Consider the following 20,009-nt stretch of genomic DNA (forward strand, 5'->3'; position numbering starts at 1 on the left):
AGATTAGGTCCCACGACCTCATTCACAAGACGGTCAAAATACTTCTCTAGCATTCTTGACATAAAACAGTCATTTAAAAACAGTTCAAAAATGCAGTTTCTATAACGAACTCTCGTCTTTGCACATTGCTCCACATCAAACCACATTAATTAATTCCACAACCATTTCATAAGTATTCCTATTCTCATCCAATCTCATCATTTTCATCTCATCTCATCTTTCCTCAATTTAACCTTATCAGATCTCATCCACTCACATCTACCCATATTCACATCTCATCACATCACATTCATTCACATCTCATCCATTCAGACCACATCACATCTCATCCATTCAGACCACATCACATTCACTCACATCACATCTCATTCATTTTACCTCACATCTCATTCATTCACATGTATCCCGATTCACATCCCATCACATCACATTCATTCATATCCATCACATTCACTTTCATTCATATCCATCACATTCATTCTCATCAACCATTATATCACATCACTTCTATCCACATCATATCTCATTCATACACATCTCATCTCATTCATCCACATCCATCCAATCGTTCTCATGTATGACTACTCGCATCTATCCATACATTCATATCTATCACTTTACATCCACATATATTCATGTCACATCTCATCTCTTTACATCACATCACATTCTTTCACATACACATCTATATCCATTCTTTAAATATACATTTACATCCATTCTTCTCATACACATCCTTATCCATTCTTTCACATACTCATTCACATCCATTCCTCACATACACATTCACATCCATTCTTCTCATACACATCCTTATCCATTTGTTCACATACTCATTCACATCCATTCCTCACATACACATTCACATCCATTCTTCTCATACATATCCTTATCCATTCACATCCATTCTTCTCATACATATCCTTATCCATTCTTTCACATACTCATTACATCCATTCACTCACATCCCACATCATTCATTTACATTCTGATTCACATGACATCACATCTCATCTATTCATTCATCATCTATCTGATTCACATCTTATCTCATCACATCTATTCACCTCTATTCACATCACATCCATCCATCCATTTGCATTTATCTAATTCACATCACATCTACTCATCCAATCATCATCTATCTGATTCACATCTTATCTCATCACATCTATTCACCTCATATTCTCATCACTTCTATTCACATCACATCTATCCAATCATCTATCTGATTCACATCTTATCTCATCACATCTATTCACCTCATATTCTCATCACTTCTATTCACATCACATCTATCCAATCATCTATCTGATTCACATCTTATCTCATCACATCTATTCATCTCATATTCTCATGACTTCTATTCACATCACATCCATCCATCCATTCATTCCCATCTATCTAATTCACATCATATCCATCCAGCCATTCATTCATATCTATCTAATTCACACTATATCTCATCACATCTATTGATAGAATTTAAACATAGAATTTAAGAGAAATCTAATTTTTGATATAAAGATTCTCTATGAATCTATTTATGCATAATTCAAATTTAAGAAAAATAACACTTTTGAAATAAAATTAAATCTTTTATACATCTTTCTATGCATAAATTCAATTTTAATGAGAATAACACTTTTGAAATAAAAATAAATCTTTTATGCATCCTTCCTATGCATAAATTCAATTTTAATGAGAATAACACTTTTGAAATAAAAATAAATCTTTTATGCATCCTTCCTATTCTTTTATGCATAAATTCAATTTTAATGAGAATAACACAAATAAATCTTTTATGCATCTTCCTATGCATAAATTCAATTTTAATGACAATAACTCTTTTGAAATAAAAATAAATTCCTTTATGCATCTCTCCATGCATGAAATTACAATTAATGAGAATAACTCTTCTGAAATAAAAAAAATTTAATGAGAATAACTCTTTTGAAATAAAAAAAATTCCTTTATGCATCCTTCTATGCATAAAATCTAAATTAATGAGAATAACTCTTCTGAAATCAAAAAAAATTCCTTTATGCATCCTTCTATGCATAAAATCAAAATTAATTAGAATAACTCTTCTAAAATAAAAATAAATTCTTTTATGCATCCTTCTATGCATAAAATCAAAATTAATGAGAATAACTCTTCTGAATAAAAAATAAATTCCTTTATGCATCCTTCTATGCATAAAATCAAAACTAATGAGAATAACCCTTTTGAAATAAAAATAAATTTCTTTATGCATCCTTCTATGCATAAAATCAAAATTAATGAGAATAACCCTTTTGAAATAAAAATAAATTCTTTTATGCATCTTTCAATGCATAAAATCAAAACTAATGAGAATAACTCTTCTGAAATAAAAATAAATTCCTTCATGCATCTTTCTATGCATAAAGATTAATTCTAATGAAAATAACACTTTTATAATAAAAATATTTCTAATAAGCATCTTTCTATGCATAGAAATTGATTCTAATGAAAATAACGCTTTAACACCATATTAGATAATTTGGGAAAAATCCCATTCCCACTTGAAAAATGGGATCATGGTGAACCTATCCAAGCTTTTGTCAAAACCCCATCATGTGACATATCATTGGAAAGATCTTGAAGAGTAGGATCTAAATCTATAATGTCCGACAAATTTGGAGTTAATATGCTCAAGATATGGCCAAAACTATGTTGAAAAGGTAATTTCCAAAGTATGAGATTTTTTCTAAATTATCTAATATTATCTTCTTTCATAATAAAATATTTCTAATATGCATCTTTCTATGCATAGAAATTGATTCTAATGAAAATAACATTTTTATAATAAAAATGTTTTCAATATGCATCTTTCTATGCATAGAATGAAAATAACACTTTTAGAATACACAAACGGAGGGGATTACTCTTTTTGAATTATAACATAAAGATAAAACATACTTTCACAAAATTTAAGAAATTTTGCCATAACCTCCTTTGTATGGCTCACCATTTTCCAATTTTTACATCCTAAATCTACTTAGAATTTACCCGAAGATGAATTAGAACACTCTAATCTAATCAATTTTCACTTCTAAGAGCAATCAATAGGAAAAGTCAAACTTATTTTGTTTGTTTCTTATTTTAGGATAAAGAAAGGCTGAAATTCTTAATGAAGAGAAGAGGGAAGCCTTTCCATCAAGGCATAACATCCAATTTCACATTTAAAAAAATAAGAAATCAGAAAACCATAGAATAGAATTTAAAAAAAGTAGAATTTCTAACTTATATGGAGTTTTGTGAGCTTTCCTTTGGCTTGAGGGATTGAGGATTCTACTCTTGCTTGGATCAAGAGTGGCCACCAATAGTTTTGTAGAGGACTTAGTCAAAAACAAGTGAATTATCAAAGAATTCAATGTTTTTGGCTCTGAGGAGTAGTAGAGTAACAGTGCATAAAACACTATTAAGCTTTTACAAAGAGGGAGGCTTCTATTTATAGGAAAAAGTGAGCCTCTAACCAGGCAAACTGATTCTAGAATTTTCGAGACCAGTTTGGTCACTTTTTGACCATTTTTAGGTCAGTTTAGCTTATTTTTTGGATTTAGTTGAAACAAGAGAGAGGAGAGATGAAAATATCTCATTATTTGTGATTTTAAAACTCATCCACACATGTGAAATAGGCACCTCCTTCATAAGGGAAATTCCCCACAATGAGGTGTCAAAAATGCATCATTTTCCCTAAATATCTCTTCTTTTTTAACTAATAATCTTGTCCTTAGTCAACTCTTCATCTTATGTCAGTATTTACTCATTTTTGGTTTTAATTATTCAATTTATCTCCTCCCTACATTTGGATTAATCTTATTGGTCCATAGGAACCTTAATCCAAAATTTTTAAAAATCTGGACCCTCAGGATACAGTCCTTTTTACCTATTTTCAATTTATTCCAATTGCACACTGGAGTGTTCTTTTTGAATTTCTATTTCACAGGAAATCATTTTAATAAGAAGGGATATTTTTCCATTCAAAGATATCTAGAAACTCAATTATCTCTCTCTAGAATATTTTCTCTCTCTAGGCTAAAACAGATAGAAACAAGATTTGTTATTATTCTGAAAAGGGGATTGATTATAGGGGGAGAAACTGGACATCTTGAGGGGCTGGGGGAGAAATCTTACATCCTTTTTCCTCAATGAGTTTTGTAGTTTAATAAAGTGTCAGCTTCCTCGAGAGAGCCATTCTGAGGTGTTTATTCTGAACTCATAGCTGGCACCATTGCTAAGAAAAACGAGCACTTCCCAGAAGAGATACAGAATAGGTTCACGTATTTGAACATGCTTGAGGTTACAATAGTAATTATTCCATATGAATCAGGGTATGTTACTTCTCTATCTTGTTAGTCATATGCTTCTAATAGATAGGGGATGCCTTAGTTTTAGACATTTCTGCTTTTGCAGGAACCATTGGAGCTTTGCGTGTATAGAATTGGATAAGAGAATTGTGTGGACTCTTAATTCAATACCAAGATCACATCCTGAGTTAGGACTGTAAGTAAACATCCAAAGCCCCTTTCTGTAGTATCTTAGAGTGCTTGAAGTTGGCAGTGTATCTTATTGTGAAAGCTTATTTGTTATGCAGGTGTATAAAAAGGCTTCTTGTTGCTCTTGGTGTCCAATATGGAGACTATGAATTGTACAAGTCAGAGATCAAGTAGGTTCAAGTTCCCAAGCAAGGAGACTCACACTCCTGTGGTGGTGGTTGGAGAGTGATGATCCATGTAGAATACATTCTCCAAAGTCTCTTCTCCATGAATCCCTTCATGTCCAAGGTAGCTAGAAGAATCATCGGGTGGACATTAGTTTAGCTAGATTAGTTTGACATTGTGAATTTTTTGTATTCCAGACTGCCTTACTACAGAACTATGATAGCAACTATGTGGAGTGCTATATAGAGTGACCATGGTATGTTTAATACTAAAGAATTCCATGAAGATGACTGAGAACAACCAGACGGCGGACTTTTCGCGATGCTGCAGACGTTGAGATGCTTCTTCAGAATGAAGGGGGGGAGCCAAAGACTTATGAGCACATAGAGGCAAATGCTTCAATGACCTATGTGTTGTGAGTTCCCACGCACATAGGATGACAATAATTCCCAAGGATAGTGACACACTGAAGAGGCTTAGATGGAGATATGAAAAGCTTCTACACCCTGCAGAGTTTGTAGATCCAAAGATGAGAGATATCTTGATGATTCCACCAGCCAAGAGCTCTAAGGGATAAAATAAAAATTATAGAGATTACATATTATGTTAACACAAGAGCAAGGGTAGAACAAGAGACCAGATGGGAGGAAGAGAACAAGATCAGAAAAGAAAAGGATCGACAAGTGAATAGACTCCCACTGAATCTGTAAGAACGGTACATCAAAGAAACAGAAGAGTTGGAAGCAGCCAACTTGGAGATGTTAAGGAGCTTTAAGAGGGGTGTGTTTGTCTTTGTGGAAATGGAAGATGGTGAGAGACAACTCTCCCTTGACCCGGTGGATCTCAGGACTCTGATGGATAGGACAGCACATATCTCAAACACTTTCCTATATGTGTGCCTAAAGTAAGTATGGGAATTTCCTTTACTGATGCTATGGTCCTTTGCTCTTTAAGTTTTTTCCTTTTTCCTCTCAATGTGTTACCCTTGTTTTTGTAGTTTAATAAAGTGCCAGCTCCCTCAAGAGAGCCATTCTGAGGTGTTTATTCTAAACTCATAGCTGGCACCATAGCTAAGAAAAACGAGCACTTCCCACAAGAGATACAAAAGAGGTTCACGTATTTGAACATGCTTGAGGTTACAATAGTAATTCTTCCATATGAATCAGGGTATGTTACTTCTCTATCTTGTTAGTCATATGCATCTAATAGATAGGGGATGCCTTAGTTTTAGACATTTCTTTTTTTGTAGGAACCATTTTTAGCTTTGCATGTATAGAATTGGATAAGAGAATTGTGTGGACCCTTAATTCAATACCAAGATCACATCGTGAGTTAGGACTGTAAGTAAACATCCAAAGCCCCTTTCTCTAGTATCTTAGAGTGCTTGAAGTTGGCAGTGTATCTTACTGTGAAAGCTTATTTGTTATGCAAGTGTATAAAAAGGCTTCTTGCTGTTCTTTGTGCCCAATATGGAGACTATGAATTGTACAAGTCAGAGATCAAGTAGGTCCAAGTTCGCAAGCAAGGAGACTCACACTCCTGTGGTTGGAGAGTGATGATCCATGTAGAATATATTCTCCAAAGTCTCTTCTTGTAACAAGACCGTTCTATACAGAAGCTCGACCACCCGACCACCCCCGAGCGTTTGTATGCATAGGCTGCCTTGATCACACTCACACTCGCAATCACACTCTCAATCGCAATCACGCTCTCAATCACATTCACAATCCCAATCACAAGAGGTCTCGCGATATATGTGTCACACACACACTTGCGGTATGCCGAATATAGAGAGACACGTTCTCCAAAAATAGCCAAAAGCGAGACGGTGCTCCAAAACGGTCGATACTGCAAAACGTGATAAAAAAACAAAAGAAAACTTTTTGAAAAGATAAGCAAAGTTTAGTTTTTTTTTTTTTACACTCGAAAAATCGACCCTTCTTCAAGCTTCTGTATCTCCAAAACTGATGAGAATCTACCTGTGCTTGTGAGATAGTGTTTTGTTCTCCTCGACGAGCTCTACAAGCGCCGTGAGACACTCTCTCTCCATACTTGCCTCCAAATTCTCAAAAAATAGACTTTAATATTGAATTTTCTAGAGAGAGAATGAAAAAGAGGTATTTTCTTACTTTTTCTCTAATCTAAGGCATCAAACGAGATTGAAAACGACAGGATATAAATCCCATTTAACCAAAACCTCTACTATGTTTCTATTCCTAAGGTTTCGAACTCTCCTATCTAAAATGTAATCTAGTTGAACTCGAAGGGAACCATCATCTTGAAGCTTAGAGTTGTCGTGCAAAATATGGTGAACATTAGGAAAAAATTTCTTCAACAAACTAACATGGAAAACTGGATGGACCTTAACATGAGAAGGAAGTTCTAGTTCATAAGCCAATGATCCTATCTTTTTCAAAACTTTGAAAGGTCCAGCAAAACGAGCAGACAATCTTCTATCCTTCCCCAAAACCAAATTACTTCATTGATACAAAACCCTCAAGAAAACCATGTCTCCCTTTTCAAATTCCAAACCCCTCTTATTCTTGTCATAGTGTTTCTTTTGTCTCTTTTGAGCCTAAAAATCACTTTTAAACTTTATCTACATGCATGATACAAAAAAAGTTTATTATGGCCTACAAGGGTCTACTACAAGGGTCTATTACATACTAAAAAAAGTTTATTAGGGCCTACAAGGGCCTACTACAAGGGTCTATTACACTTCTCCATGAGTCCCTTCATGTCCAAGGTAACTGGAAGAATCATCGGGTGGACATTGATTTAGCTAGATTAGTTTGACATTGTGAATTTTGTGTATTTCAGACCGCCTTACAGAACTATGATAGCAACTATGTGGAGTGCTATAGAGTGACCATGGTATGTTTAATACTAAAGAATTCCATGAAGATGATTGAGAACAACTAGACGGGGACTTTCTCGATGCTATAGACGTTGAGATGCTTCTTCTTTAGAATGAAGGGGGGGGGGAGCCAAAGCCTTCTGAGTACATAGAGGCAAATGTTGAAGGAAAGACAGAGCCAAAGCTTGAAGATAAGATAGAGCCAAGGCCCAATGACGAGGTGAACAATGAAGAACCTGATGAGGCAAAGCAAGCTAAGAGGTAGAGCCAAAGTGTTAAAACCCTAAGATCTCTAGATAATTGTTATGCATAAAACATGCATAAATCAGGCATAAACTCAACCACCCAATCACCCCCGAGCCCAAGGAATGCACACATGAATAATAAATGAAATACATCATACCTCTACCTTGATGTCCCATACCATCAAGAGGTATAACACAATCCAATAGCATATAGCTATAGTGTGAAATGGTAGGTGAGTAGATATGAACCTCTACAAAGAGAGCATAACATAGCCTTGGCCTCATGGAGCCCAAACCTCCAAGCCCCCAAGCTCCCTTGAGTGTGTCCCATGCCCCTATTATATAGGAGGGCCCTCAAGTGACTCTTGACTTTCCATTCCTCATGTGTGACCCTTGGATGCCTGACCCTAACCTTAAACCTTAAGGTTAGTCCTAACCCATGCTCCACTAGAGCTTGTTCCCATGCTCCCATGCTCACAAGTCTAATGTAGGTTAGCCTCCTAGTATATGCACACATAATGTGTATATAACATAGCACACATAATGTACATATAACATACTTCCCCTCTCTCAAAACATTGCACTCTTGCAATGAAAAGAAGGAGAACTACGTTGAACAATCTCAACCGACTCCCAAGTCGAATTCTCAATTTCCCTATCTTTCCACCTAATTTTAACCTCAGGGATTAGTCAACTACAAAGGTTCCTTTCCCTGAATTCAAGTACCTTATCAGGTTCATGTGGAACATAGGATAATTCATCGACTTCAATGAGTTCTTGAGGAGTGACTGTGTCATCCTCACCTCCCAGTTTTCCTTTCAATCTATCGATATGAAAGACTGGATGAACTCTAACAATTGGAGATAGTTTTAGTTCATACGCAACCGTGCCAATCCGATATATAACTCGAAATGGACCATAATATCTAGGAGATAAATTCGAGCATTTTTCCATTGACAAAGTCTGAGAATCTTTAAGAACATTAAAATAAATCAACGCTCCTGGTTCATAAAACTGAGATGAGCGTTCCCTATCAGCATAAAACTGTGCCCTATCATGAGCACTCCTGATAGAATCCCGAGCTTCGGTCAGAATTTCATGCATATCTCGCAAGAAATCCCTCGATGCATCAAGCTCGATGTCCTTAAGACTGACATCAATAGGTGCCCTGGGTTGATACCCATACATAAGTATGCACGGACTAAAAAATAATAGCCGTAAATTTAGAACTGTTATAGGCAAATTCCATCATTGGAAGATATTTCCCAATATGATGATTTTCTAAAGACATGCACGAAGCATATCCTCTACAATCTGATTCATACGCTCTGTTTGCCCATCAGACTACTGCAGATGATCAGAACAATTCACATTCAAAGTAACTTTTTCGTTGTAAACCTTTCGGAATAAAGTAGGAAAGCATGGCATTATAACAGCAGAAACCAGGGATTCATCGGCGCCCCGACATACCCACATCTGCATATGGAATAATCGACGTCTCGAGTTACCCATATCAACATAGTGTCATCAACGTCTCGATGAGTCACATATGTCCATCCGTAAACCTATCAGGTTGATTGTGTAAATCACCTAAAGTACGGAACTAGAGAAAGAAACGCCAACAAAGGAAGAATCCAAATTTCCTTATCCGAACACAACAAGATAAACTTGTTTGAACTCTAAAGAAAGAGATTTCAACAAGTGAAAATGCCGATGAGATTACTCTCATCAAAACATGTAGGCTATAGATAAAAGAAATTTATCTAGAGAATGCCCACAATATAACTTCTAGGGAATTTAGAAAATAAGATTGTCTTTGAATGTTGAGGTCAACATGCTAAGTGATGTAAGCAAAGCAACAATCTTGAGCCCAAATTATCCCATAAGATAATATATGTGAGGGATCACTAGCGTCCCATACCACCATGATACCACCCATACATACCTTAACAATTTGAAACTCCCTAGTATGCCGTCTAGGAAAATATGAATAAAATCCTGTGTAAAAGGAATAAGATGACCTTATCCAGACTTTCACATACTAAACCTGTCTCCTATATACTTGAGACTACATTAAGGAATAAATCCTTATGAGTATATCATTTAGAAAAGAAATTTGAATTATTGGCGCCTTTCTAATGATAACTACCCAAAACACAATAAAGTTAGGGTAGACAAATAACTCACCTAGATATATAAGCAACTGGTATCCGAGTTGAAATATATACAAGAGTATAAGAAATATACTCCAAAATTATGTGCAAAAAACGAAGGCAAATGCTACCTTCAAAGCACATGGAATTATCCAAAAGATCAAAAGATCCTTATAAAACCATGGATAAAAGCATAGAAGCTCCTTAAATCCATGAAAACCATAGTTGATCATAAGAATCAATGCATACCATCTAATGGACATTAATCATGCCAAAAGAAGCATTAAAATTGGTGGACAACTCATCAATCTGGAGTATATGAACGTTGTGTTGTTCAAATAAAACTCCAAAGTAAGAAAGTGAAACACATGTGTGTAGCACTCAATAAAAAACCCCTAGACACAAGTGAACTAGGCAGAACCTGATGAGTCCATATAAAACTTGGAGAATATCCAATAAAATCCACCAAAACAAACCGATCAACTAACCCATGATAGAGGCTTAAGAAATTAAGCACCAACCACACTTAAAAAAGTGCAAAATAAATTATCATGGAAAAGTGTCAAAGGTGAAACACACTTTGAACGAAAATTATAGCCATCAAAAGAAATTAAGGAACATGTCCAAAAAGAATGGCTAAACAATGGTAAAAAATCATGAATACATCGTTTAGAATTAATCCAAACATAAATATCCATTAATACGAGGTATAATCGTATTAATAATATGCGAATAACCCGCATCTATCTAATGTCAGTACGAGAAAACGTACTTCAACATTAAATAACCCTCGAAAAGATTAAATTCTCGAGAAAAAGAATTATCATGATTTTTTTCTAATTTTCCCTAATTTATAGGGTCTCAAAATATAATAATTTTGAATTCCACCAAACCTATCTTATGGCATTCCAAACCTATATTTTTCCAGAAAATTTTTAGCAATTTAATTTGCCAAAATACCATTGATATTTTAAAAATACCAATTTTTAGGATTTCTAAAAATAATTTCTAGAAAATTCCTAATTTTCCCTGAGAATCCCATCGTTCACGAAATTTCCAATTCCGCCCGACAATTCTCAAATCCAATGAAAATTTTTAATTTTAATGGATTTTTCTAATTTTCTCGTTCAAAAAATATATTTTTAAAGGAATTTGAATGGTCACGGGCATCCGAATGGACACACCACATGCCAAACACCAACCGCACATTTTTCCAAAATTTAAAATAACCTTTGTCTAATTTTCCACTAATTTTCAGGAATTTTTTGAAATTTTTAAATTACCCCGAACGCATTTAGAATACGAACGGTCAAAAAAATTTCGGAATTCCAACGGTTTTCCCGGAATACGGAAAGCCAAAAGTTTTGGGAAAATGAAAAGACAAAAAAAATCGGAATGTGAAAGGTCAAAGGTTTCCGGAATACGGAAGGTCAAAAGTTTTTCCGGAATTCGGAAAGCCAAAAGGTTTCAGGAAAACGAAAAGCCAAAGGTTTTCCGGAAGATGAAAAGCCAAAATTTTTCAATAAAAAAATTCTAGGAATTTTTCAGAGATTTTTTTACCTCAAATTCCAAATTTTCTGAAATTTTCAGGCTTTTTTTTCCAAGCTTTTTCCTTGAAAAATATCAAAAAGCTCTTTTTTTAAATAAAAAACTCATTTTTTTTAAAAAAATGAAAAAAAAAGCTTTTTTTTTAGCTTATAGGATTTTGATTTTTTAGGGAGGGGGGGCGTTTTTTCGCCGGCGCATGGAGAGAATGAGAGAGTGAGAGACTCTCTCTTCTCCCCTCTCTCCCTCTCCAAATCAAACTCTCCTCCAATCTCTTCTCTCTCTCTCTCTTAAACAGAGAGATTAGCTTAATCTTCAATTAAGCTTTTTTAATTAAACTTTCTTTTAATCATAATTATAATTAATTATGATTTATGCTTGAAAATCATTTTAAAGAGATTTTTCACCCGGAAAAGAGAAAGAAAAATCAGATTTGAGAGGCGGAGAGAGTCCCACGCACACGGGAGAGCAATTTATGCATCAACACGCTGTCCCCTACTGAATTTCAGTAGCAAATTGAGAGAAATTTGATCGCATTCCCGCGGAAAAAAACTTGCAAAAAATGTATAAAAATACATTTTTAATCATAAAAATGCTCAAAAAATTCCTAAAAAATTAGGAAAAATTTCTAAAAATTCTAGAAATTCAGGGAATCCATTCTCTCAAAAATATCCACCATAAACTCTATGGTATTTTTGTAAAAAATTCCATTAATGCTTGATTTTAACCATAAAAAATAGAGAAAAATAGCATTAACTCACGGTATTCCCCCGCAACGTCGATTCGTCCATTGAATTGAAGTACCACACGTTCCAATCACCATAATGATGATCCATGTGCATTTCATCAACACAAATCAATAAAATAACATTTATTAGTAAATATTAAAATTTACTAAAAAAAATCAACAATTAAATAGAGATTGCTCTGATACCACTGTTAAAACCCTAAGATCTCTCTAGATAATTGTTATGCATAAAACATGCATAAATCAGGCATAAACTCAACCACCCAATCACCCCCGAGCCCAAGGGATGCACACATGAATAATAAATGAAATACATCATACCTCTACCTTGATGTCCCATACCATCAAGAGGTATAACACAATCCAATAGCATATAGCTATAGTGTGAAATGGTAGGTGAGTAGATATGAACCTCTACAAAGAGAGCATAACATAGCCTTGGCCTCATGGAGCCCAAACCTCCAAGCCCCCAAGCTCCCTTGAGTGTGCCCCATGCCCCTATTATATAGGAGGGCCCTCAAGTGACTCTTGACTTTCCATTCCTCATGTGTGACCCTTGGATGCCTGACCCTAACCTTAAACCTTAAGGTTAGTCCTAACCCATGCTCCACTAGAGCTTGTTCCCATGCTCCCATGCTCACAAGTCTAATGTAGGTTAGCCTCCTAGTATATGCACACATAATGTGTATATAACATAGCACACATAATGTACATATAACACAAAGCCTGAAGAGGAGACAGAGGCAAAGCAAACTGAAGAGAGAGAGCCAACAAGGCCTGATGCGAGGAGGTGAACAATGAAGAACCCAAGATTGATGAGGCAAAGCAAGCTGAAGAGACAGAGCCAAAGCCTGAAGAGAAGACAAAGGCAAAGCAACCTGAAGAGACAGAGCCAAGGCCTAATGAGGAGGTGAACAATGAAGAACCCAAGGCTGATGTGAGGATCCCAAGGCTAGTGAGGATCTCAAGCCTGATGAAGATCCCAAGACTAATGTACTTGATATAATGTAACCAACTCAATTTTAACAAATGTTTTTTGTTAAGTGCTTCTTGTTCCTTAAAAATGATTATAAGTTTCAAGAGAATCTAAGATTGAGGAGACAGAATTGTATTTTGTATATGACCAAAGGCACTGTTATCTCAGTGACCCAGGTGTTTGTCATCCCAGCAAACTTGGGCTACTATTGCATATGAAGCACTATGAGGATATCCAACATCCCTCTGATCCCACAAATATATTATTAATTGATGACACCCCTGAAAAGGTAATGTATAATCCCATTAGAACATGGATATCACCCCTTCCTTTCGAAGGTAACCCAGATTATGTTTATTTGGAATAGCAATTGATTCCATATTTAGATGAATTGTACAATTCAAAAGACTTTGTAGTACAAGATTATGTAATGAGAAACCCATTTTTGTAATGTAATGTCTTCAACTGTCCTATTGTCATTGAAGTAATGTGTCCTGAAAAATAGTATACATTGTCTTGTTTTTTGAAAAATAAAAGTCAGACAAAAGGCTCTTGATTAGTTATGTTAAAAGAGTATATTCAAATGGGTAATGTCAAGTAGGAGTGTCATTAACAAGATAGATTTGATTCATTATGAAATAAAATATACAAAAATAATTGATATATGAAAAACTATTTAATGAAAATATTAAAAAAATATAAAAAATATATACAAAAATACTAAACTATGGAAGTCAAAAGGGAGGGAGACCCTCATTATTTTAGGGTAGAAATGTGAGGGCATAGGATTTACTTATGCATGGTGAAGTTGAAGCATATGTACAATGATGGTCCAAAATTATTATGAAGAAAAAAATAATAATAATAATAAATAAAAATATATTTAGGTTTTGTAATACACACACCTAATGAATTATTTACATAATTAGAGAAAATAGAGACCCCCATATTTAGGCCCTTATATGAAATAAAATATTTACAGAAAATGGGTCGTAATAATTTTATTTATTTTTGATAAGTAGCTAGCAAAAACTTTTTTTTAATAATATAAAAATATATAGAAGATAAACGTACACATGCCTATTTACAGTAAGAAGGTATTTATGACAAAGAGTTTATGTGATTTTCCTTGGCCGAGGTAGCTCCGTGTGGTAATGTGGATAGTCGAAAAATGGCTATCATTTAGCCCTCCCCCTAGATGATGGTATATTCATGTACCATCATAAAGTAGGCCTTCTAATACAAGTGGTGTAATGTGGTTCTCTTGTCCATCTTTCTTATGTTCCTCCTATTTTGCACCACAGACATCACTCAAACAACACTTACATGCCCTTTTATCTCCTTTTTCTGGTTGCTTTTGTAAGTTTATGGTAGAATGCGACTCAAGTATGGCTTGAGTCTGTAGAGCCATTAACCTTCTTAGAATGTTCTTTGCCATCCAAATCCATGAGCTGAAAATAGCTAGAGTTGAAAACCTTCTTGACAATGTATGTTCCCTGCCATCTAGTTTCAAACTTGGCATCAAACCGGTTATCAAGTCAATTGGCATACCTTAGCACAAGATCTCCTTCTTTGATTTCCTTGTCTTTCAAAGTTGCATTGAACTTCTCCACTACTTGCATGGCTTTTCTTCTATAACACTCGTATACAGCTTCTCTTTTCCACTCTAGCTCAACTAAAGTGAGAAGTTGATCCACCCATGCATCTTGATCTCCTAGTCCACCTTTTCCATGTAGATGCATTGTTGGAATATTGAGCTCAATAGGCTGCAATGCTTCTTGACCATAAACCAAGTGAAAGGGCGTAAACCCCATTGCTTCTCGGTAGGTAGTCCGGTATGCCCATGGTGCTCCATCAAGGAACTCGTCCCAAAGCTTCGCCTTGTTCTTCACCATCTTCCTTATGATTCCTGCAATGATACCATTAGCCTTCTCTACTAACCCATTTGATTGGGGATAGTAGGGTGTGCTATGACGATGTGAAATATGAAGCTCTTCACAAACTTCGGTGAGCAAACCTTTTCTAAAACCTGGACCATTGTCAGAAACAATCTCCAAGGGTGTGCCAAATCTGCAACATATATGAGTGTAAACAAATTTGCTTACAGTCTTTTCATTCACCCTTGCCACACTTTGAGCCTCCACCCACCTAGTCATGTAGTCTATGGCCACTAAGATGTACAATTTTCCATTTTTAGTTCTAGGTAGTGGGCCCATAGCATAAATGCCCCATTTTTCAAATGGACCACTTGCAATGACTAATTGGCATGGACCATGTAGCAACCTCTTATTACCATTGACTTGGCAGTTATGACAGCTCTTACACCAATGTTGGACATCCACATGTAAGCTTGGCCAAATATACCCAGCAAGCAAAATCTTTTTCACAGTTAGTTCTTGAGCGAAATGGCCACCACACGCTTCTTCATGCAAACCTTCTAAAATGGCTGGAATCTCCTTGTTGGTTGTTGGTACTCTTCTGCACACTTGATCTTTTCCTCTTTGGTAGAAGGCACCTTCTAAGAACAAGAAAGAACTTGCCCTCTTCATGAGCGTCCTCTTTTGTGCCCTTGTGAAGTCTTGTGGGAATTCACCTTCCAAGATGTAGCTCACTATGGGAGCCAGTGTCTCCATTCCTTGGTAACGTGGTTGCTTAATAGCCGCTCCAGCCAAGACTACTTGCATTTCCTTCTTAACACATGCAACAGCTTGTTGTGCAAGTAGATGAGCATCCTCATTTTGTTTCCTAGGAATATGATACAATTGCACCTCCTCAAATTGATTAAACAACCTACGGATAGCATGAACCTTTTGCCTTAATCTTTCATTCTTGCAGGCCAAAATGCCTAAAATTTGCCTTACAACAATAAGAAGTGCATCCCCTTTTACCAGGAGACATTGTATCCCTTGATTGATGCACACCTTCAAGCCATGAAGTATTATGTCGTACTCTGCTGCATTATTGCTAGAAGAACTTGGCAAGTTGACCTTCCCCTTCATAACCACCTCTCCACTTGGGTTGAGCAGCACCAGCCCTCCCCCTGCTTTATCTGTGGCTTTTCTAAAAACTCCATCAAAGAACAAGGTGAATGCATTAGGTATAGTTCTGGGTGGTGGCAATGGTAGGGTATTTACTTCAAGTACCTTAATCTCCTTTTCATGCACTCTATAAGTGAGAATCCCTGCCAATTGTGCACGCACACTATCTTCTACCTTGAAAGAGTATTGGAATTCTTGCAATTCCATAACCCACTTTGTGATTCTAGCGCACTGAGAGTCATTTGAGAAGACACCCAAGGAAACAAATTTTCTGCAGACAGTGAGAATTACAAAAGGTTTTGGTAACAAGTAGGATTTAAATTTTCTCACCGCAAAGATGAGAGCAAGCATCATGAGTTCTGCTTCCGTGTAGCCTTTCTCCAAGACATTCATGACCCTACTAACAAAGTAGATGGGCCGCATTCTAGTACTGTGGGGATCTTGCTGTAACAAAACTGCACCCACTGTTTCCTTTCCAACACTAGAGCTAACGAAGAAAGTGTACTCCCAACAAGGAGGCATGAGTGTTGGTAGCTCTGACAAAATGACTTTAATGTTACAAAAATACTCCTTAAGCTCATTAGACCATGCACTCTACTTTTTGAGTCAATTTTTGCAAGGGGTGAAGTAACTCTGAGGCTAAGTGAATGAAGCATGACATGTACTTCACCTTTTGAATGAATGAGATGGCCTCCTTGAGACTCTTTGGAGATGGTAGATCGATAAGAGCCTTTGCCTTTGTAGGATCCGCCTCAATGCCTTTGGAAGAAACCTTATGACCAAGCAAGATTACTTCATCCTCACCGATATGACATTTGTCGGGATTGAGTTGGCCCCCCATGTCATAGAGTTTCTTCAAGCCTTCTTCCACCCTCTGCACATGCAACGACTTAGAGATATAGATGCAAAAATCATCTATGAACACTCTAATGGATTTCCCAAAGAATGCTTGAAACACCATGTTCATGAAACGTTGAAATGTTGCTCGAGCATTGGTCAAACCAAATGGCATGACTCTAAAAGCATAACAACCCCAAGGAGTGATGAAGGTTGTTTTCAATTGATCCTCCAATGCAATCCCAATTTGAAAGTAAATATAACCAGAGTAGCCATCACATATCGTATACTTCTCATGACGTGCTACCTCATTTAGGATCTCATCTTGAATTGGGAGAGGAAAGTGGTCCCTTTTTGTCGCCTCATTGAGTGGATGATAGTCCACAGACACCCTCCATTTGCCGTTCTTCTTGGGAGTGACCACGACGAGAGAAACTCACTCTGAATTTTCTATAGGATATATGAACCCTCTATGAACCCCGCTGCTAGAAGCTTCCTCATCTCTTTGAGTAGTGCTTTCTCCTTGATGACTCCTAGCCTTTGTAGATTTTATGCCTTAGGTTTGGCTTCTGGCTTCTTGTGTTGAATGGCCTCTATGCCACGTACATCTGTGTAGTCTTTAGCAAAAAACCTAGGAAATTTCCTTAGTACACATTTAAACTCCTCTCCTTCCTCCGATGTAAGCTTTTTTGAGAGCATAGCATCAAACATTTCTTCATCATGCACAGTTTGGTCTTCTTGAGAGCCTACCTCCTCCAAACCTTGATAGGGTGTCTCTTTGTCTTTTGCTCTGAATCTTACCCCCATGACTTCAATGGAAGACTCCTCTTCCGTAGTGCTACTGTTGCTTTCTTCCTCTGAGGTGTCATCCGTCCAATCCTCCTCTGTTTCACCTTGAGAAGATTCTTCATTTATCTCTTCTCGTCATTGCTCCTTCATGTCAAAGATAATCTTCTTATGATTTTCATTCCTGCAAATTAACTTTCCATTTTCCCAATCCTGCAAAGCTTGCATTCTCATTAGTCATGGTCTACCTAGGATAAATGGATAACCAGTTCCCTTGGTAGACATAACATAAAAATCAACAACCTTCTTAATGCCAAAAACTTCCACAGAAACATTCTTACAAATCCCAAGACACTTTGCTTTGCTATTGTTTGCCATTTTCACCTTAATTTCAGGTGTTTCATGAATATGCATGCCTAGTCTTTGCATAAGGTCCTCTGTCATGATGCAAATTTGTGCACCCCCATCTATTAGACCCTTCTTAACTAGCCTTCCCTTGATGTAGCAATCTAATATAGGTGTAATGTCCTCATCCATCTCGGCTTGTGAAATTTTTACAACAGGCACATTCTCTTTTGTTTTTCTCCTAGTGCTCATGGCCTTTGTTAATTCTCTCCTAGCTTGTGGACATAAGGCTAGAAATTGAGGCCACGAGATATCAGGACCCTTACCTCTCATGTCTTCCAAAAGGTTGTATGGAGCCATACCATGTCCAAGGGGGAAATCTTGGAGGTTTATACAACGTCGTCTCCTCTTGACTTCCTTATTTTCCTTCACTTTCTTTCCTCGTCCATGGTCACTTTGTGATGCCACACCCTCCTTTTCTTTCTCTTTTCCACGCCCTCGTTTGATACCATTTGCTTCAATGTCTACCTCCTTGGCCTTTGTTACCTCTACCACATGTACATTTGGGTCCGGCAAGGCGGCATTCCTTCCACTCCTCGTGGAGGTGGTCTTGTTGCATTGGGCCTTTGCAAAAGCATCAGTTGTTGTTGACTAGTGCCTTCACCTGCATTCATCATCACTGGATAATTCATGTTAGGCTTCCCTGGCTCCCCACAAGGCCGAAGACAATTATACATCCCATTCCCTGACTCTCCGCAATTCCAACATTGCAAGAGTCGCCTAGGTCATGGCTCTCGTTCTTCAACCCTTTTGGCTTGGCCTTTCTGCTGTTCCACAGCTTGTGCAAAGTGGATAGAGAAGTTATTTAAAGACTCATTTAACTTTTCTATCACCTCGACTGTGACCTCAGGTAATTCTCTACGAGTGCAAGGCTGTACCTCTTCCCTAGGCTTTGAATCGTCAAAGATAAAGCCCCCCCTAGCATACACCTCATCTTTTGGAGTTTCTTGGTAGCCCTAGCCTCAGCAACATCAAATCTCCTGACTCTACTTGCAATTTTAGTGATGGGTAAATCCCTGCAATAAATCTCTCCTTCTTCAAGAATTCTTCACCATCTCCAAGGTTAGGAAGACTACGCAACCAAAGAGTCCAAAGACGTAAGAATTCTTGCTTATAACTCAAGTAGTCCTCTAGATCATTTTGCTTATAAGCAACTATTTCTTGCCATAGCTTTTGTGTGTTCAAAGGAGTGAAGTAATTGTCTCTAAAAAGTTGTATGACCCCCTTGTAATCTACTCGTGCAGGTGCAGGTAGAGATTGAAACTAAGTGGAAGTATCTCTTCGTAGGACCAACTCAAACATGTCTAAGCACTCTTGGTCTCCTACCACTCTCTTTATGTGGAGTGCCATTCTAAAGTCTGATAAGAACAACTCGGCATCCTCACCGGCCTCTCCAAAGAATAAGGGGTAGCCACTCATTTTCCTAGTGGTATCCATGCTTAAGGAGAAGAAGCACAAATATGATTGCACAAAGGTCTTCCTTCACTCTCTTTCTCTCTCACTCTTTTTTTTTTCAAAGTAGAATGAAAATGTAGACGCCAAAGCTTATGTCATAACGAATCAAAGGCAAAATAAATGGATTAACTGAGGCATTAATGGCTGCTACTTCCCTAGGTCCAAACATACGACGAATGACACGCTAAAATTGTAACTTACTACCAACAACTATGTGTATTTCTTGCCTAGCATAAGAAATTAGCCTACGGTATAAGCTAAAACAAGATAAAAATA

General features: G+C 36.8%; 1 protein-coding gene across 1 annotated transcript; it reads right to left on the reverse strand.

Moving 5' to 3' along the window:
- Nucleotides 1–14,422: 14,422 nt before the first annotated feature.
- Nucleotides 14,423–16,457, reverse strand: LOC147618172 (uncharacterized). Its single transcript, XM_086775199.1, has 2 exons — nt 15,003–16,457; nt 14,423–14,500 (listed from the first exon to the last, which is right to left on the reverse strand). Exons 1-2 carry the CDS (start codon nt 16,455–16,457, stop codon nt 14,423–14,425), a joined length of 1,533 nt encoding a protein of 510 aa, XP_086631325.1.
- Nucleotides 16,458–20,009: the final 3,552 nt, after the last annotated feature.

This window comes from Cibotium barometz, chromosome 35 (genome assembly GCF_041138505.1).
Source record: "Cibotium barometz isolate CiBa-2024 chromosome 35, ASM4113850v1, whole genome shotgun sequence".
Classification (NCBI taxonomy): domain Eukaryota; kingdom Viridiplantae; phylum Streptophyta; class Polypodiopsida; order Cyatheales; family Cibotiaceae; genus Cibotium; species Cibotium barometz.